We start from the raw sequence: 15,788 nt of genomic DNA, 5'->3' as shown, positions 1-15,788 counted from the left end.
ATATAGGCAACTGTAGCAGCATATCACTGCACTGCACTGATTCCCGCGAACTTTTCTCTGCAATGCAAAAATGGTCGTAGATGAAAGGCAAAAGCGCGTCTGTGGAAATTGATCATGATGAATTATATACCGGGTGCCTTATGAATAGGTCTACCTGTTAAAGTGATTTGTTCATCCACCTTAATTTGCTGTTGGATAATCTTAAATTTAACCAAGAATATCATTATTGGGTTGTTTACCGAAAATCGTAAAACAACATGGTAAGAAAAATGTTCTGTAATGTTGATATTTACCCAGTGCTATTTTGTTTTATATAGGAGGTGTGAGCTAAAGGAAGGGGATGTAGATCATTTGGCTATGTTTGTCCATTATGAGCCACTGTACCTGTATGTGTGTTTATGGTTAGCCAATCAGCGTGTTCTAGTTCGGTCATGCAAGTGGACTCACTCAACGTTGTTTTTGCACACACAGGTTTTACATTCTTAATAAACCGGCGGTTTGTTCTAAGTCAGTGTGATCATTGACTCACACACAAACGAACTAATTTCTACAGGGTATGCAGTCAGAAAAGCCATATCCTAAGTTAGCACCACTACGTATAAATTAAAAAAAACTTTTTATTTTTATTTTCACAAATTGGATTATTATCATGGATAGGCCCTATACTTAATTACCATCATGATGGGGATAGACAGGTAAAACGACAACATTCTCACGACGTGCTATGCACAGACACGTTGATTGGATAATTACTTTTCGTAAAGTAAATATTAAACTCATTTTCGCATGCCGATGTGCTACTAGATGCGCACTGTAGTACAACTGTCGATTTGAAAAGCAAAATGTTGGCATAATAAGGCTGAAACCGCGGAGCGCATCGCTAAGGGACAGCTTACGAGTGCCTCAGACCACCCATTTAAAGGTATACCTTAATTAAGGTATACCTTAGCTAAGGAGACGCTGGGAAACAGCTCGAGAGCTAAAGGAAGAGCTTAAGGGATACCTTACGACGCACGTAGCGCTAAGGAGACTCTGGGAAACGCAGCCCTGATCTTTTGATCAAAGAACTGGGCAAATTCCTGGCATCTTGATGGCGATGCCTGAAAGAGTAGGTCTGGTGGGGCCGAGGGATTGAGAAATCTACCAATAGTAAAGAAAAGTCGTTTAGGATTTTTTTCCATTTTCACTAATTATTTTAGAGAAGTGAGATTGCCTCTCCGTTCGAATAGTGTTATTATAAATGACAATGCACTCATTTAATATGTTGCGGTGGGCAGTTAACTTGCTTTTTCGCCACATGCGTTCAGCTTTGCGGCACAGACTCTATAAGTGAAGATTTTGTTCATTCTTCCAGGGAGCCACTTTCATATTACACCTCTTCTTGATTTTTTCGGGAACCACTGTGTTAAGAACCGATTTTAACTTATAGTTGAAGTTATCAAACATCTCATGGATGCTAAGAGAGTCGTTAAACATGCAGTCTTGTTGATCACACAGGAACATATCAGTGAACACACCTGCTGATAAATTATTAAAGTATCGTTTTATAAAAGTTTGTTGGACAACGTTTTTGACAGTGGGTAAAATAGTATTTTAAAAAAGCAGTTGTGATCTTAGACAGCGATATCAATAACTTGACCTATTTTTATGTTTAGGTCATGAGAAATTACTAGATCAAGGGTATGTTCCCTATTGTGCGTGGGTACCGTAATATGCTGAACTAAGTTGAAGGAGAGCAACATTTTCATAAATTCTGCTGCTTTGCTGTCAGTAGTGTTGTCAACATGAAAGTTAAAATCACCAGTTACAAGAATATGGTCATAATTTGTAGTGCAGTTTGATGGCAGTTCAGAGAATTCAGGAAAGAAGGTTGCGTTATGCTTGGGTGGACGATACACATTTAGCAACAGTATTGGTTTTTTGCCCATTACTACAACTGCAAGATATTCGAACGTCGTGAACTTTCCAAAAGCAATATTTTTGAAACAAATATTTTCTGCATAGACAGAGGCTAGTCTGCCTCGTTTCTTTCCTTCCATGATTGAATAAAAATAATTGTACCCCGGAGGACACGTTTCGTTCATCACGGCTGTACCATCCACACTTAACCAAGTTTCAGTTAGAAACATAAAATCAAGATTATGCTCAGAAATAATATCATTAATAAAAAATGTCTTATTAGTTAATGCTCTGACATTAAAAATTAAAAGAGTTGGGGAGACAAGTTGGGCTAGTGCACCTAGAGGTTGCTTGAGAGATACAAGATTTTGCCGATTTACCCCACAAGATGCACAAGCACAAACAGCAAGCTTACCAAGGAAATACCTAATAATAATATGAGTATGGAATCTTTTAATAGCAGTATAGGTGATTTAAGTCCACCATGCTACCCAGGGGAACCATCGGGACTGCGTGGCAATTATATGACGGTTTAGACACAGGTGAACATTTCCAATTTGTCACTAGTGTTTTGTCGAGACATGTGCACTTGGACAAAGAGGCTAGTCAGATGCGAGGGGTATTATTAACAGAGTAAAATATGTTGTTTGCTAAAATTCGAGCACCCAGCGCACTAGGGTGAAGCCATCAATTTTGTAAAAGGACGAGCGGTTCCAAAAAAAGGTTAAAGTTATCAGTGAAAACAAAATTATCATTGTAGGATACACAGGTGGACTGTAACCAGGTGTGGAGGGCTAATATCCTGCTAAAACGATTTACACCCCTCCCAAGAGGAGGGATAGGACCAGAAATAAACACACATTTTACACTTTTCCAAAATCTTTGAGTGTGTTAAAAAGGCAGGTAAAGTCGCGTTTTAGAATTTCTGACTTCTGAGCAGAAATATCATTGCAACCAATATGAACTATTAGATTACGGGTGAGAGGGTATTTAACCAACAAGCTAGGACTGCACTCAAAGAGGTCACCAACCTTTGCACCGGGAAAGCCAAGAGTCACCGCGGAATTCCTCATTTCGTTTCTGATAACGGAGTCACCAATTACCAGGGTAGAGGGAGGAGGTGGGAGCAGCGAGGGCTCCGCCATTGAATCAGGCGAAGAAGGAGAGTGAGCACGGACCAAGGGTTCAGCCATGGGCCAAGGAGTGGATCCAGGCCCTGTCGGGCTGAGAGGGAGTTTGGCTTTGGGCGACGAGGTGCAGCCAGATGGGAAGGCTGCCTGGCATCCGTTGCAGAGTGGACCGTGGGAGATGGAGAACGCCGGAACTCACCAGAAGAGGATGCAGGAGGTGGAACGTGAAGACAGGAACTCTCGCTCATAAATGGAAACTCTTGCTCATCTAGGATTTCAAATCTGTTTATGGGTTTGATGCCTTGTGATGGGGGGGCATGAGAAGAGCATCTCCCCCTACGATTTCCTGCTACGGTCCAAGGCTCTAGGAGTGGAGTGGAATTGGCTAGGGCTTTGGGTTTAGCACCTAGCTCGTTCCACGTGACTCCAGGTTGGGTTGAGGCAGAGACCGCACATGGGACAGTCATAGTAGGTGCAGGGCAAAACGACACCATGGAGTCAATGGTCTTCTCATCTTCCCTGATCTGATAAATAACTGATATTCTCCCTTCCAACTCTGAGATCTTCTGGGTGAGGTGAGAGCAGCTTTCACAGCCAGACTGAGAGGTAAGAGGTGGCATAACTCACGAGACCGTACAGATGCCTTAAATTCACGCCGGTGATCTTCGGCGTCCCCCGGCTAGCTCCGGCAGATCATCCTAATTGGACGGACAGCCCCGTCAGCTGTTCAGTTAGTTCAAGTTTTAAGTTTATTTAATAAAACTTTTCTCCGGCAGCGCTCCTTCTTCAGATCACAGGTTGCAGAAGCTTGCTAGTCGTAGCCATCTTGCATAGACAAGCAGATGAAATCCCATTGTGTCCTTTAATCAGTGATTAACACATTTATAATATTTCAGTCCATATCATTAGGTGTTGTTGTTTTCAGTCTCCTTCCAAGTCGCCTGGGCTGGTGCAGTATCGGCACCTCGCCCCCTTGCCACAGGAGTTCCCCAGGGCTCAGTCCTTGGTCCCCTCCTATTCTCCCTGTACACCCAATCTCTTGGTCCTGTAATCTCTGCCCATGGTTTGTCTTATCATTGTTATGCCGACGACACCCAACTCTTTCTCTCCTTTCCCCCCTCTGACACACAGGTCTCCGCTCGCATCTCTGCTTGCCTGAGGGACATCCAGAGCTGGATGGATAACCACCATCTTAAGCTGAACCCAGGTAAAACAGAGATGATCTTCATCCCTGCTCCATCCTCTAACCTCCTTGACTCTTCCATTTCCCTAGGGGACACCGTGGTGTCATCATCACCCACTGCAAAAAACCTCAGAGTGATGATGGACAACAGACTGTCCCTCTCCCAGAACATCACGGCGGTGAGTCGAACATGCAGGTTCTTCCTGTACAACATCCGGAGAATCCGCCCCTTCCTCACCACCTACGCAACCCAGCTCCTGGTTCAAGCGATGGTCCTGTCCCGCCTGGACTACTGCAACTCGCTGCTGGCTGGTCTGCCAGCATCCGCCATCAGACCCCTGCAGCTCATCCAGAATGCTGCAGCGCGTCTGGTCTTCAACCTCCCCAGACATTCCCATGTCACCCCCCTGCTCACTGACCTCCACTGTCTGCCTGTTATAGCTCGCATCAAATTTAAGACTTTGGTGCTTGCATACCAGGCAGCTAAGGGGTCAGCACCAGGATACATCCAGAGGATCATCAGACCCTACACACCAGCCAGACCTCTCCATTCTGCCACCTCTGGACACTTGGCACCTCCCCCTCTTTGTGTCTGTACTTCCCGCTCGCGTCTGCTGTCTGTCCTGGCCCCTCGCTGGTGGAATGACCTCCCCATGGCGGTCAGAACAGCAGAGAATCTGACTACCTTCAAGCGCAGACTAAAGACTCGTCTCTTCAGGCTGCACCTCTCCCCACCCCTCCCTAGCCTCTAGTTTAGCTCAATGTACCTAGTTAGGCTAATGCGATCACGTTAGTTTTTATTTGGCAGGATTGTTTTTTGTCTGATTCTGATTAGGCAAATGTGATTTCAGTGCTAGTTTGTACTTGGCAGGATTGTTTGTTTGTTTGCTGAACAGGTTACCCTACAGGGTTGGAGTCCTGATCTATGTGGTCACTTCTGGCACTACGATCTTTACTTCACTCTAGTGTGTTTTTTCTGCACCTCTGCACCTTGAACTGATGCACTTGTTGTACGTCGCTCTGGATAAGAGTGTCTGCTAAATGCCTGTAATGTAATGAGTCAGAAGTTGCAACAGCTTGTTGTTGTTTGTACAGAAATGTTATCTTTGTCAAATTAGACACATCAGACACAAAACTGTTGAATGGCGTGGCATTTTTTCTCAAAAACATGCTTTGGTTACAGTTATGATTTGAATTGGTGTATATTGCAGAATATTTGAAGGAAGTTGAAATTCTCCTGTTCAAAGCCATATATAAAACCCAAAATGACTCAAAATGAGCCGGTCATGCCACACCTGATAAAAAATGTTAGCTGTTTAATGAGTGGGATGACAGCAAGTTAGTGCTGTGCGATATGGCCTAAAATGACATTAACCCTGATGGGGAGCATTAATGACCCTTTTCATTCCAGCAAAACCCTGGATTATCATATGCCATGGTTTTCATTTTGTCTTTTATTTTTCTCATAAAAAACACTTGTATCTGTTGAACACTGGTGACAGCATTCAACAGCAAGGCGTTGCAGCTTCTGTGTGATCATGGCAATCCATTGTTTTTATTGATCAGATGGAAGCAGCATGGTCGTGCTGCTGATAGGCTGTCAACGGTGGTGTTGCAACTGATAATGTTGGTGCAACTGTAAATGACTAAAAAGGGGTGGGGCCTGTTAGCACATACCGGCTGCTTTGTCAATAGAATTATTTGCGCAATGCAGAAGTAAACTGGTCTATCTGAAAATGTTTTTGTGTCTGTACATACCAATATGTGGATGAGAATGCATGTTTATGTGTGAGTGTATGCGTGTACATATGTTGTGGATACTGCGTGTTTTGTATGTGAGGGTGTGTGTTGTACAGGTACTGTGCATGTTGCACATAAGATTCCTTTATAATCGGCCTCTCTCGGTACCAGCATACCTTCTTGTCCTGGTAGAAGTATGTCAGGACAGGGAAGCGGCCTTTGCTTCTGAATTTGGAGCTCCCCACAATGATGGGTTTACTGGCAGTGATAGGCACGTACAGGTCCCGAGGGTATGTCTCACACACCTGCACAAACAGGTATATAGCGGTAAATGTAAATTCTCAACAGACAGGTAAATCTACATGTGTAGGTTTGCATAGTGTGTGGAACGCGTGTTCAGTGTGTACACTGAGTAGAGCATGTGGAACAAGTGTTCAGTGTGTACAGCAGGAGTAGCATGTGTGGAATGTGTGTTCAGTGTGTACACTGTGAGTAGAGTGTGTGAAATGCATGTTCAGTGTGTACAGCAGGAGTAGAGTGTGCGGACCGTGTGTTCAGTGTGTACAACCAGAGAAGAATGTGTGGAACAAGTGTTAAGTGTGTACAGCAAAATTACAGTGTGCGGAGCGTGTGTTCAGTTTGTACGCTGCAAGTAGAGTGTGTGTAACACGTGTTCAGTGTGTACAGCAAAATTACAGTGTGTGGAGCGTGTGTTCAGTTTGTACGCTGCAAGTAGAGTGTGTGAAACATGTGTTCAGTGTGAACAGCAAAAGTACAGTGTGCGGAGTGTGTGTTCAGTGAGTACAGAAGGAGTATAGTGTGTGGAACGCGTGTTCAGTGAGTACAGCAAGAGTACAGTGTGTGGAACATGTGTTCAGTGTGTACACTGCAAGTAGAGTGTGTAGAACGTGTGTTCAGTGTGTACAGCAAAAGTACAGTGTGCGGAGTGTGTGTATAGTGTGTGAAACGCGTGTTCAATGAGTACAGCAAGAGTAGAGTGTGTGGAACTTGTATTCAGTGTGTACACTGTGAGTAGACCATGTGAAACGTGTGTTCAGTGTGTACAGCCTGACTAGAGTGGCGGAACATGTGTTCAGTGTGTACAGCATGAGTAGAGTGTGTGGAACGCGTGTTCAGTGTGTACAGCCTGAGTAGAGTGTGCGGAATGTGTGTTCAGTGTGTACAGCCTGAGTAGAGTGTGTGGAACGCGTGTTCAGTGTGTACAGCCTGAGTAGAGTGTGTGGAACGCATGTTCAGTGTGTACAGCCTGAGTAGAGTGTGTGGAACATGTGTTCAGTGTGTACAGCCTGAGTAGAGTGTGTGAAATGCGTGTTCAGTGATTACAGCAGGAGTAGAGTGTGTGGAACTCGTATTCAGTGTGTACAGCCTGAGTAGAGTGTGTGGAATGCGTGTTCAGTGTGTACAGCCTGAGTGGAGTGTGTGGAACGCGTGTTCAGTGTGTGCAGTGTGAGTAGAGTGTGTCGAACGTGTGTTCAGTGTGTACAGCCCGAGTAGAGTGTGTGGAACACATGTTCAGTGTGTACAGCCCCAGTAGAGTGTGTGGAATGCTTGTTCATTGTGTACAGCTTGAGTAGAGTGTGTGGAATGCGTGTTCAGTGTGTTCAGCCCGAGTAGAGTGTGTGGAACGCATGTTCAGTGTGTACAGCCTGAGCAGAGTGTGTGGAATCCGTGTTCAGGGTGTACAGCCCGAGTAGAGTGTGTGGAACGCATGTTCAGTGTGTACAGCCCGGGTAGAGGGTGTGGTACAGTGCGAGTAGAATGCATGGACAATGTTTTGTGTATAACCATAAAGAACAGGCAAAGCACAAGGCAAGTCAGGTCTGTGTCACAGCCTGCCGAGTAGCCCTCCTGATGCCATGCCCACCTTGTAGTCCCTGTTGACGTCGGTCAGCTGCCACTGGTCGCAGGGCACGCCCATGCGCTCAAACTCCGCAGCAAGGTCAATCACCTGCCAGCCCTCCTCGCGCTGCTGGTCGTTCTGCTTGGGGTTGTAGGAGAAGGCGTACAGCTCGTCGTACGACACTGTGGACAGGGAGAGGGCATTGCAGAGGACCGACTCACAGCTGAGTCACACGCAAGCATTCCTCTCAGCTTCATAGAGTCGGGCCTTAACAGAAACAGGCTGAAATGTGCCAGAACCAAATCGAGCCAGAAGCAAGCAGTGTCACCTGACAAAACCTCAGCCTGTACAAGGGAGACATAGTACGCAAGAAAAACAGTTCAAACTAAAAACAGTGCAAACTAATATTATAAATGGTCTAGCACTCCGTCAACTGCTAATTATACATTTTTGCAAAATGCTGAGCACAGATCTATTTATAGCGTCACAACAGCCTTCGCATAAACCTGTTCCCCTCACTACACTGTTTTCCAACCAGCCTCCAGGGCAGCCAGTGTAGTCACTGATAGGAGGTTATAACCAGACCAGCACCAGACAGGCCACTGGTAAAGCTGGAAAACAGGCACTTGACAGGATATTTTGCTGACCTATCACTTCCTCTGCATGGCTGCCAGGCTGACCAATCATATCATAGAGGGAAGAACAAAAAAGCTGCAGACCTCACTAAAAACTGCTTGTTGGTAACAAGTGATTTACCAATTTACCAATATTTAAATATTTTACATTTCACTCCCACTAGTCACCAAGGCACTTGCATAATTAGCTTAAAATGTTACATTTAAAACTGCATGATCCTTTAAACTGAAGATGATTGAGACTGTTTTTAGGCATTTATTGCCCAATAAGAGTTCACGGAGGATCATGTTAATCTCATGAAAAACATGTTTTCAATGTAAAAAAAAAAAGCCTAATTACTCACACATACAAAGCACTGTCTATAGGCCTAAGTCATTCAAACTGGCAAAATCTAGGCCTGCCATTAAAAGTATTGATATCGAAATGACGCCATGTTACTGTACTACAAACAATATAGGCTATCTTGCCTCACCAAAATTAAAGAAGCTGTAATCCAAAGCAACGCTACCCAATGTTTCCTAAATTGTTTCAAGTCACTTGGCCCTGTGTTTTTATGAGTCATGTAAACAGTTCCAAAAGGCAAAGGCACTAGGCTACGAGGGAAGTAGACATCAGAGCTGCAAAGTTGTACTGTTTTAAACATGTGGACTTGTATACATGTTCATTTTGTGTTTGCATCAAATGTTTTTATTGGTTGATATATGTACAATGACCAATCTAGAGACATATTCTTTGTGGGCTAGGAGCATTTGTGGCAGGAAAAAGAAGAAGAAGAATAAGTAGAAGGAGAAAATGCTAAATCCCCTTAATTTGGGGCTTTATTGTGTGGATATGTGAAGTTGTTTATGAATTCTGTCTGTTGAAATGGGGTCAGAATGTGGCATACTATAAGCTCAAGTTGGCAATGGACCAATGCAGAAGCAGGAGGAGGCTCACACGGCAGTGCCTTTGTCAGAGCACCAAAGCAGGCGCACACACTATTAAATCAAATTAGGCACATCGCCATTGCCCCCCCCCCCCCCCCCCGGCATCTCCATCAGCACCTGGCAGGACGGGGCGCGACTCACCTGGCCGCAGCAGCTGGAGCAGCGAGCTGTAGACGTCATGGCAGTCCCTCTCCCGCGGCACCACAAAGTGCACCACCCGAAAATTCCGGCACTGGATGACCAGGGGGCAGCCACTGGCGGTGAGAGGCAGCTTCTCCACCGAGGTGATGTGGTGGTGCAGGATCTACAAGGAAGGGGAGGAGGTAGGGATTTTAGATGCTGGGCATGCCATATTCACCATCACATCCATGCAAAGCTGCACATGATATCCATCATGCTACTTTCACATAATTGTCCACACACTGCAACTACATCACACCCAGACAGCATATACACAGTATACATTAGATTACAATCACAAGAAATGCTCTTATGTGACTTCTAGAAGTGGGGAAAATCAGTGCAAAACTCAGTCATACAAAACAGACACAGAAGGCCAATTTATTATCAATAAGTTATAACAAACAATTTGTTTTTAACAAAAACATGAAACATTGGCACTGCATCCACAAAACATCCACACTGCATCAACAAAAAGTTCGCCCTGCATCTACAAAACAAACATCCGCACTGCATCCACAAAACAAACATCCGCACTGCATCCACAAAACAAATATCTGCATTGTATCCACAGAACAAACATCCGCACTGCATCCACAAAACAAATATCCGCACTGCATCCACAGAACAAACATCCGCACTGCATCTAGGCTACAAAACAAACATCCGCCCTGCATCTACAAAACCAACATCTGCCCTGCATCCACAAAACCAACATCTGCCCTGCATCCACAAAACAAACATCCGCACTGCTTCCACAAAACAAACATCCGCACTGCATCCACAAAACATCAGCACTGCATCTACAAAACAAACATCCGCACTGCTTCCATAAAACATCAGCACTGCATCTACAAAACAAACATCCGCACTTCCACAAAACAAACATCCGCCCTGCATACACAAAGCATCCGCACTGCTTCCACAAAACCAATATCTGCCCTGCATCCACAAAACCAACATCTGCACTACATCCACAAAACAAACATCCTCACTGCATCCACAAAACCAATATCTGCCCTGCATCCACAAAACCAACATCTGCACTACATCCACAAAACAAGCATCCGCACTGCATCTACAAAACAAACATCCTCACTGCATCCAAAAAACAAACATACGCACTGCATCCACAGCATGTCTACTGTCACCACACACATCAGTGTGCTCAAGCCAATGACACCCCACCCACGCAAAAAAAAAACTAATTAGGCCTACATACAACTATGCAAACATGCACGTCATATCAATATCACAAGAACGCCGCAACTACACATTCACATCACATTTATATCCAGCCTGAATAGAGACATCACATTTGTGTCATTTGTGCCAGGTAAGTTTCTAATCTATGACCCAAAATAATGACAATTGGCATCTACAAAGCACTTTTCTTCCAGGACCCTAAAAATCTGTAAACTTATCTAATCACTACAGAAGCAGGGTGAAACACACCTCTTCTCTTCAAACGCCATTTTTAAAAATCTGCAGCCGCAAACCAATTTAATTTCATATTAACTTGAATTCAAACCTGTATGTTATGCGGCGCAGTAGCCTACTTTTGGTTATAGCCTGCCAACGTCTTGGAATTATAACGTGTGCTCTTCTGTCCTTTTCTTGCTTTAGTAGGCTATTCGTTTTATAAAATGTTAAGCATTCGTGCTGGGACAGCATATTACATACCAAAACATTCAAACGGTTTAATTCGGTTGCTGAATATTTTCTTCCGAATTTTCTTTGTTAGCCCGCTATAATTGACTCAAAACGTTTGATACAGTTATGTCAGGTATGCGGTAATTCTGCGTAATTTACATTGGTGATACAGTAAAAGCAAACTGGAAATCACCTTCCGCACTTTGTCAGGGAAAAATAACAGGTTAATTCTAGTAATCGTCGCTTTTGCTTTTTCAGACTGCCATAATTTTACTCTGTGATTCTTCAATTCCATAAAAAGACCAGGAAGACTATGGACTAATTTATGGTGCATGGTTCGCATCTGGAGAGGGCACACTTCGCTGCTCCGCTAGCAGCAACTGTGAAAGAAATCAAACGGTGGCTGTACCATTGCTAATTTAAATTTTCACGCAAGTCCGAGTTTTCATTCTATTTATTCTCGCTGTTTTGCGATTAGCCTATATGGAATTGACGATGAGAATTGAAGTAATCAATTCAACAGCAAATTGTTTACGACATGTGCATGTTTTCTTCTGTTGCCAGTTATTTGTGGAATGTGAATGCATTCTGTCACCTCGGATGTCAAGACATGAAAGTGAATGTTCGCATAAAAACATAATGAATGGGTTTGAGAGGATATATAAAACAGTTACAATCTGACTGTTGGCCTGTTATATCCTATTTGTTGCATAACAACGGTCCAAGTCGAACTACTAACGAGAGTTTTGCTTGACAACAGTAAAATATGCCCAAACGGCCAATTTCAGGTGATTAAGTCGATAAAAGTCAATAAATACTAAAGTAACCATATATAGTCAGTAACCCGTTGTATAAGTGGAATAAACCCCTCCGGGCTGTCCTGGTTATTAGAAAATAATGTAGGCTTCTTCGGTGGTAGTAGCTTAGGCTATAGGGTTACAGAAGAAATCATACGACAGATGGACCGACGACGATGTCGCTTTTTCATACGTCAATGGACTAATTTGCCTAATCTTTGCGGGACTTTAGACCGCGGTGGAAACGCAGACAACAATGGGCTGAAAGAACCTTTTAGTTCCTTGAAAAGTAGTTCCTGGGACTAAAAGTTCCGGGTACTTTGGGTGGAAACGCGGCTTTAGCTGGATTATGCAGGAACCACAGAGTCACATGAAAATCTGGGCTTTATGTAACTATGTACCTCCTCCACTCAACCAGCGCTGATGCAATTACTGCGGCCTTTCATGAAAACAAGCATGTGTGCAAAGCTTCACCTGACCTACATTTTCCAAACTGCCTGCCAAACCTGGTTGTTTTGTAGAGCAGTGTGGCATAATAGGCACAAGATAAGAAACTATGTCTCCCAGCAACCTTTGCATTGTTTACACACCATAGGTGTGTGCCTGTGGAGGATTTAAACAGCTATGGCGCAATCTTAGTTCAACTAAACAGCAACAGATGAGAAAAAATGGCAGAAAAAAAAATCTGAAAAAATCTAAAATTGGGGAGTGGGGGGGGGGGGGGTGAAGAAATTTTCAAGGGACTGCTTGTGTCCTAGGAGAGAGGGGTCCATAGGAAATAACTTACCCACTAATTTTACCGACTTGTGAAACGTTTCACTTATTACCTCAAAATGTTTCTCTGTAGACATGCTGAATAACTGTCACACTATCGAATTTAAATGAATTCTGCACGTCAGTAGATGTGCGAGTAGCTAAAAAAGAAAAACTGAAACAAAAATGAAAAAGATAGAAATAAAAAAAAGATAAAAACAGGAATGGTGGTGGAACGGGGTGAAAAGTAATAAACTGAGATAGGCCGCTCTGCTTAAAGGAATTAGCCCTTTCTAAAAAGAAAGAAGCGGCAGCGCTCCGCCCCGTAGTCTGGAGTTACCCAGAAGACCTTTCCCAGAATCTCAGGCCCTGAGGAGAGGGCTCTAGCGTAGCACTACTGTGGAGCAGACACTGAAACCAGCATCATACCTGCACCTGTCAGTCAGCCACAGCGTACGCTCGCACGACACAATATTTTTCTCCAGTTTATATCACGCCCAAGCATCCGCAGAAATTCCTTTAGTATGGCAGTGCGGAAAATGCCAACAAACAATGGCACGTGACCCGAATAACAGAAGCCACCATCTGCATACCAAATGAGCTCTGTCCTTTCATGGAACTCTTGGCGACACCTCTAAGCACAAATTTGCATGTGTAATGCCATGGCCTGAGTGATTTGTGGTCAGCTAATCCCAGAAGCGTGAAGCTCTCCCACACCCCAGGAACCAGAGTTTTGGGCATGGTCTCGTGACCTGAATACCAGCGGTGGCTGGTGAACTGAAAATTGGTGGGGCAAAAAACTTCCCTTTGAATTGATCATTGGTCTCATCCTTTTTTCATTAATTTTCCTTGATTAACAAGCCTCCCAGTGATGTGACTAACCAATTGGCAAGTAACACACCGCTTCATCACATTGTGTTAGGGAGATTATATGATAATTCAATTTAGAAAAATCAATTTTTTTGTTTTCATCACATTCAGCAAATAAGATACACCACGCTGTTAACTACCACATTAGCTTTCAGCATAACCATAACAAAACCTGTCCTTCAAGATTGTTTAAAATCTGAGAATTGCAGATTTTTGCCACAAATATTCTCTTAGTGTGAGTGTAGAGAAGGAAGAGGTTTACATGTATCCACATATAAGGTTGATAAAATAAGTTGATAATAATAATTTTGTTACTCACTAAACGGCCTCATTTCGGAGAGCTGGCAATATCTGATGGAACTGAGTATTTTGTGAATTAATCACTGTATTGATAATCAAGGAAAATGTCTGAAAACAGGTTGAGACCAATAAGTTTTCCGTTCCACAATTGTCAGCTCACTGCTGAACACCCACCATAAGCCGCGTTTCCACCAAAAGTACCCGGGACTAAAAGTTCCAGGAACTACTTTTCAAGGAACTAAAAGCTTCCTTCAGCCCATTGTTGTCTACGTTTCCACCACGGTCTAAAGTCCCACGAAGATTAGGCAAATTAGCCCACTGACGTATGAAAAAGCAACGTTGTCGTCGGTCCATCTGTCCTATGATTTCTTCTGTAACCCCATACTACCACCGAAGTAGCCTAAATTATTTTCTAATAACCGGGACAGCCCGGAGGGGTTTATTCCACTTATATACAACGGGTTACCAACAATGACTATATATGGTTACTTTTGTATTTATTGATTTTTATCGAAATATTATTATTGAAATATTCTTCTGCAGCCGTTTGGGCATATTTTACCGTTGTCAAGCAAAACAGTCATTGGTAGTTGAACTTGGACCGTTGTTATGCAACAAATAGGATATAACAGGCCAACAGTCAGATTGTAACTGTTTCATATATCCTCTCAAACACATTCATTATGTTTTTATGCGAACATTCACTTTCATGTCTTGACAACCGAGGCTGTCAGGGTTCTGTGTCTTCCCCCTGTCATTCCTGGTTGGGCCGCCAGATGGCGGCACCTCTGCTTTGTGTCTTGTTTAATCGCCCGAGTCCTGCCCAGCCCTGAGTCTCCTGTCGCCCGAGTCCTGTCAAGCCCTGAGTCTCCTGTCGCCCGAGTTCTGTCCAGCCCTGAGTCCTGTCCTGAGTTCCTGAGTTCTGTCCAGTCCTGAGTCCTGTTTCTGTCGGTGCTCCTGTCCTGAGTTCTGTTCCCTGCCCCCACCCTCCAGTTCACCCCCTCCCAGGGTCGGCCTCCTGGGACGTCAGGGTTCTGTGTCTTCCCCCTGTCATTCCTGGTTGGGCCGCCAGATGGCGGCACCTCTGATTTGTGTCTTGTTTAATTGTTTTATTGTTTCCCATTATTCCATTATTAGTTGCTTATTGTCTCGTGTTCCTTTCCCTCTCTGTGGCCTGATTGTTCATTGTGCCCTCCTGTGTCTCGTCTGCGTCAGTTCTATTTAAGTCTCCATTTTCCCTGACTCAGGTGCTGGATCCTTGCGTGTTTGTTGCCTGCCTGTTGCCTGCCTGCTTGTTTTTTGCTTACTTGCTTGTTGCCGGTTTCCTTGCCTTCCCGTTGCCTGTTGCCTGTTCCCTGTTCCCTGCCAGCTCGGTTCTCTACGTTTTTTGGAATTTTTGTATTTTTGTTTTCCCGCTTTTTTGAGGATTTTCGTTGTGTTTGTTAAACCGTTCTGTTCCCTTTGTTCCCCTTCTAAGTAAAGCCTTTGTTCTTTCTACCCGTTGGAGTTTTGTTTTTTGCACTCTGCGTTTGGGTCCATTCCCGCGCCCTACCCTGACAGAGGCGACAGAATGCATTCACATTCCACAAATAACTGGCAACAACAGCAGAAAACATGCACACGTTGTAAACAATTTGCTGTTGAATTGATTACTTTCTCATCGTCAATTCCATATAGGCTAATCGCAAAATGACAAGAATAGAACGAAAACTCGGACTTGCGCGAAAATTTAAATTAGCAGTGGTACAGCCACCGTTTGCTTTCCTTCAAAGTTACTGCTAGCCGAACAGCGAAGTGTGCCCTCCAGATGCGAACCATGCACCATAAATTAGTCCATAGTCTTCCTGGTCTTTTTGTGGA

The 15,788-nt window shown here is 44.0% G+C and overlaps 2 protein-coding genes across 3 annotated transcripts in view; one reads left to right on the top strand and one right to left on the bottom strand.

Moving 5' to 3' along the window:
- mtmr6 (myotubularin related protein 6) overlaps positions 1–15,788 on the bottom strand; it is a 49,836-nt gene that overhangs the window by 19,844 nt on the left and 14,204 nt on the right. For both annotated transcript variants that reach the window (XM_064334077.1, XM_064334076.1), the window contains 3 exons: positions 9,517–9,679; positions 7,838–7,995; positions 6,129–6,257 (listed from right to left, as the gene is read on the bottom strand). In XM_064334077.1, coding sequence (XP_064190147.1) covers positions 6,129–6,257; positions 7,838–7,995; positions 9,517–9,679 — 450 coding nt within the window. The remainder of the gene's footprint in view (positions 1–6,128; positions 6,258–7,837; positions 7,996–9,516; positions 9,680–15,788) is intronic.
- Positions 3,656–5,932, top strand: LOC135254133 (uncharacterized). Its single transcript, XM_064334117.1, has 2 exons — positions 3,656–4,236; positions 4,303–5,932. Exons 1-2 carry the CDS (start codon positions 4,206–4,208, stop codon positions 4,962–4,964), a joined length of 693 nt encoding a protein of 230 aa, XP_064190187.1. The 5' UTR covers positions 3,656–4,205; the 3' UTR covers positions 4,965–5,932.

This window comes from Anguilla rostrata, chromosome 4 (genome assembly GCF_018555375.3).
Source record: "Anguilla rostrata isolate EN2019 chromosome 4, ASM1855537v3, whole genome shotgun sequence".
Taxonomy (NCBI): domain Eukaryota; kingdom Metazoa; phylum Chordata; class Actinopteri; order Anguilliformes; family Anguillidae; genus Anguilla; species Anguilla rostrata.
This window is presented reverse-complemented; position numbering and strand designations above follow the sequence as displayed.

Coding starts and splice junctions, on each gene's coding strand:
- LOC135254133 (XM_064334117.1), top strand. CDS start 4,206: ATGGATAACCACCATCTTAAGCTGAACCCAG. Junction 4,237..4,302: donor CCATCTTAAGCTGAACCCAG/GTAAAACAGAGA, acceptor CCATTTCCCTAG/GGGACACCGTGGTGTCATCA.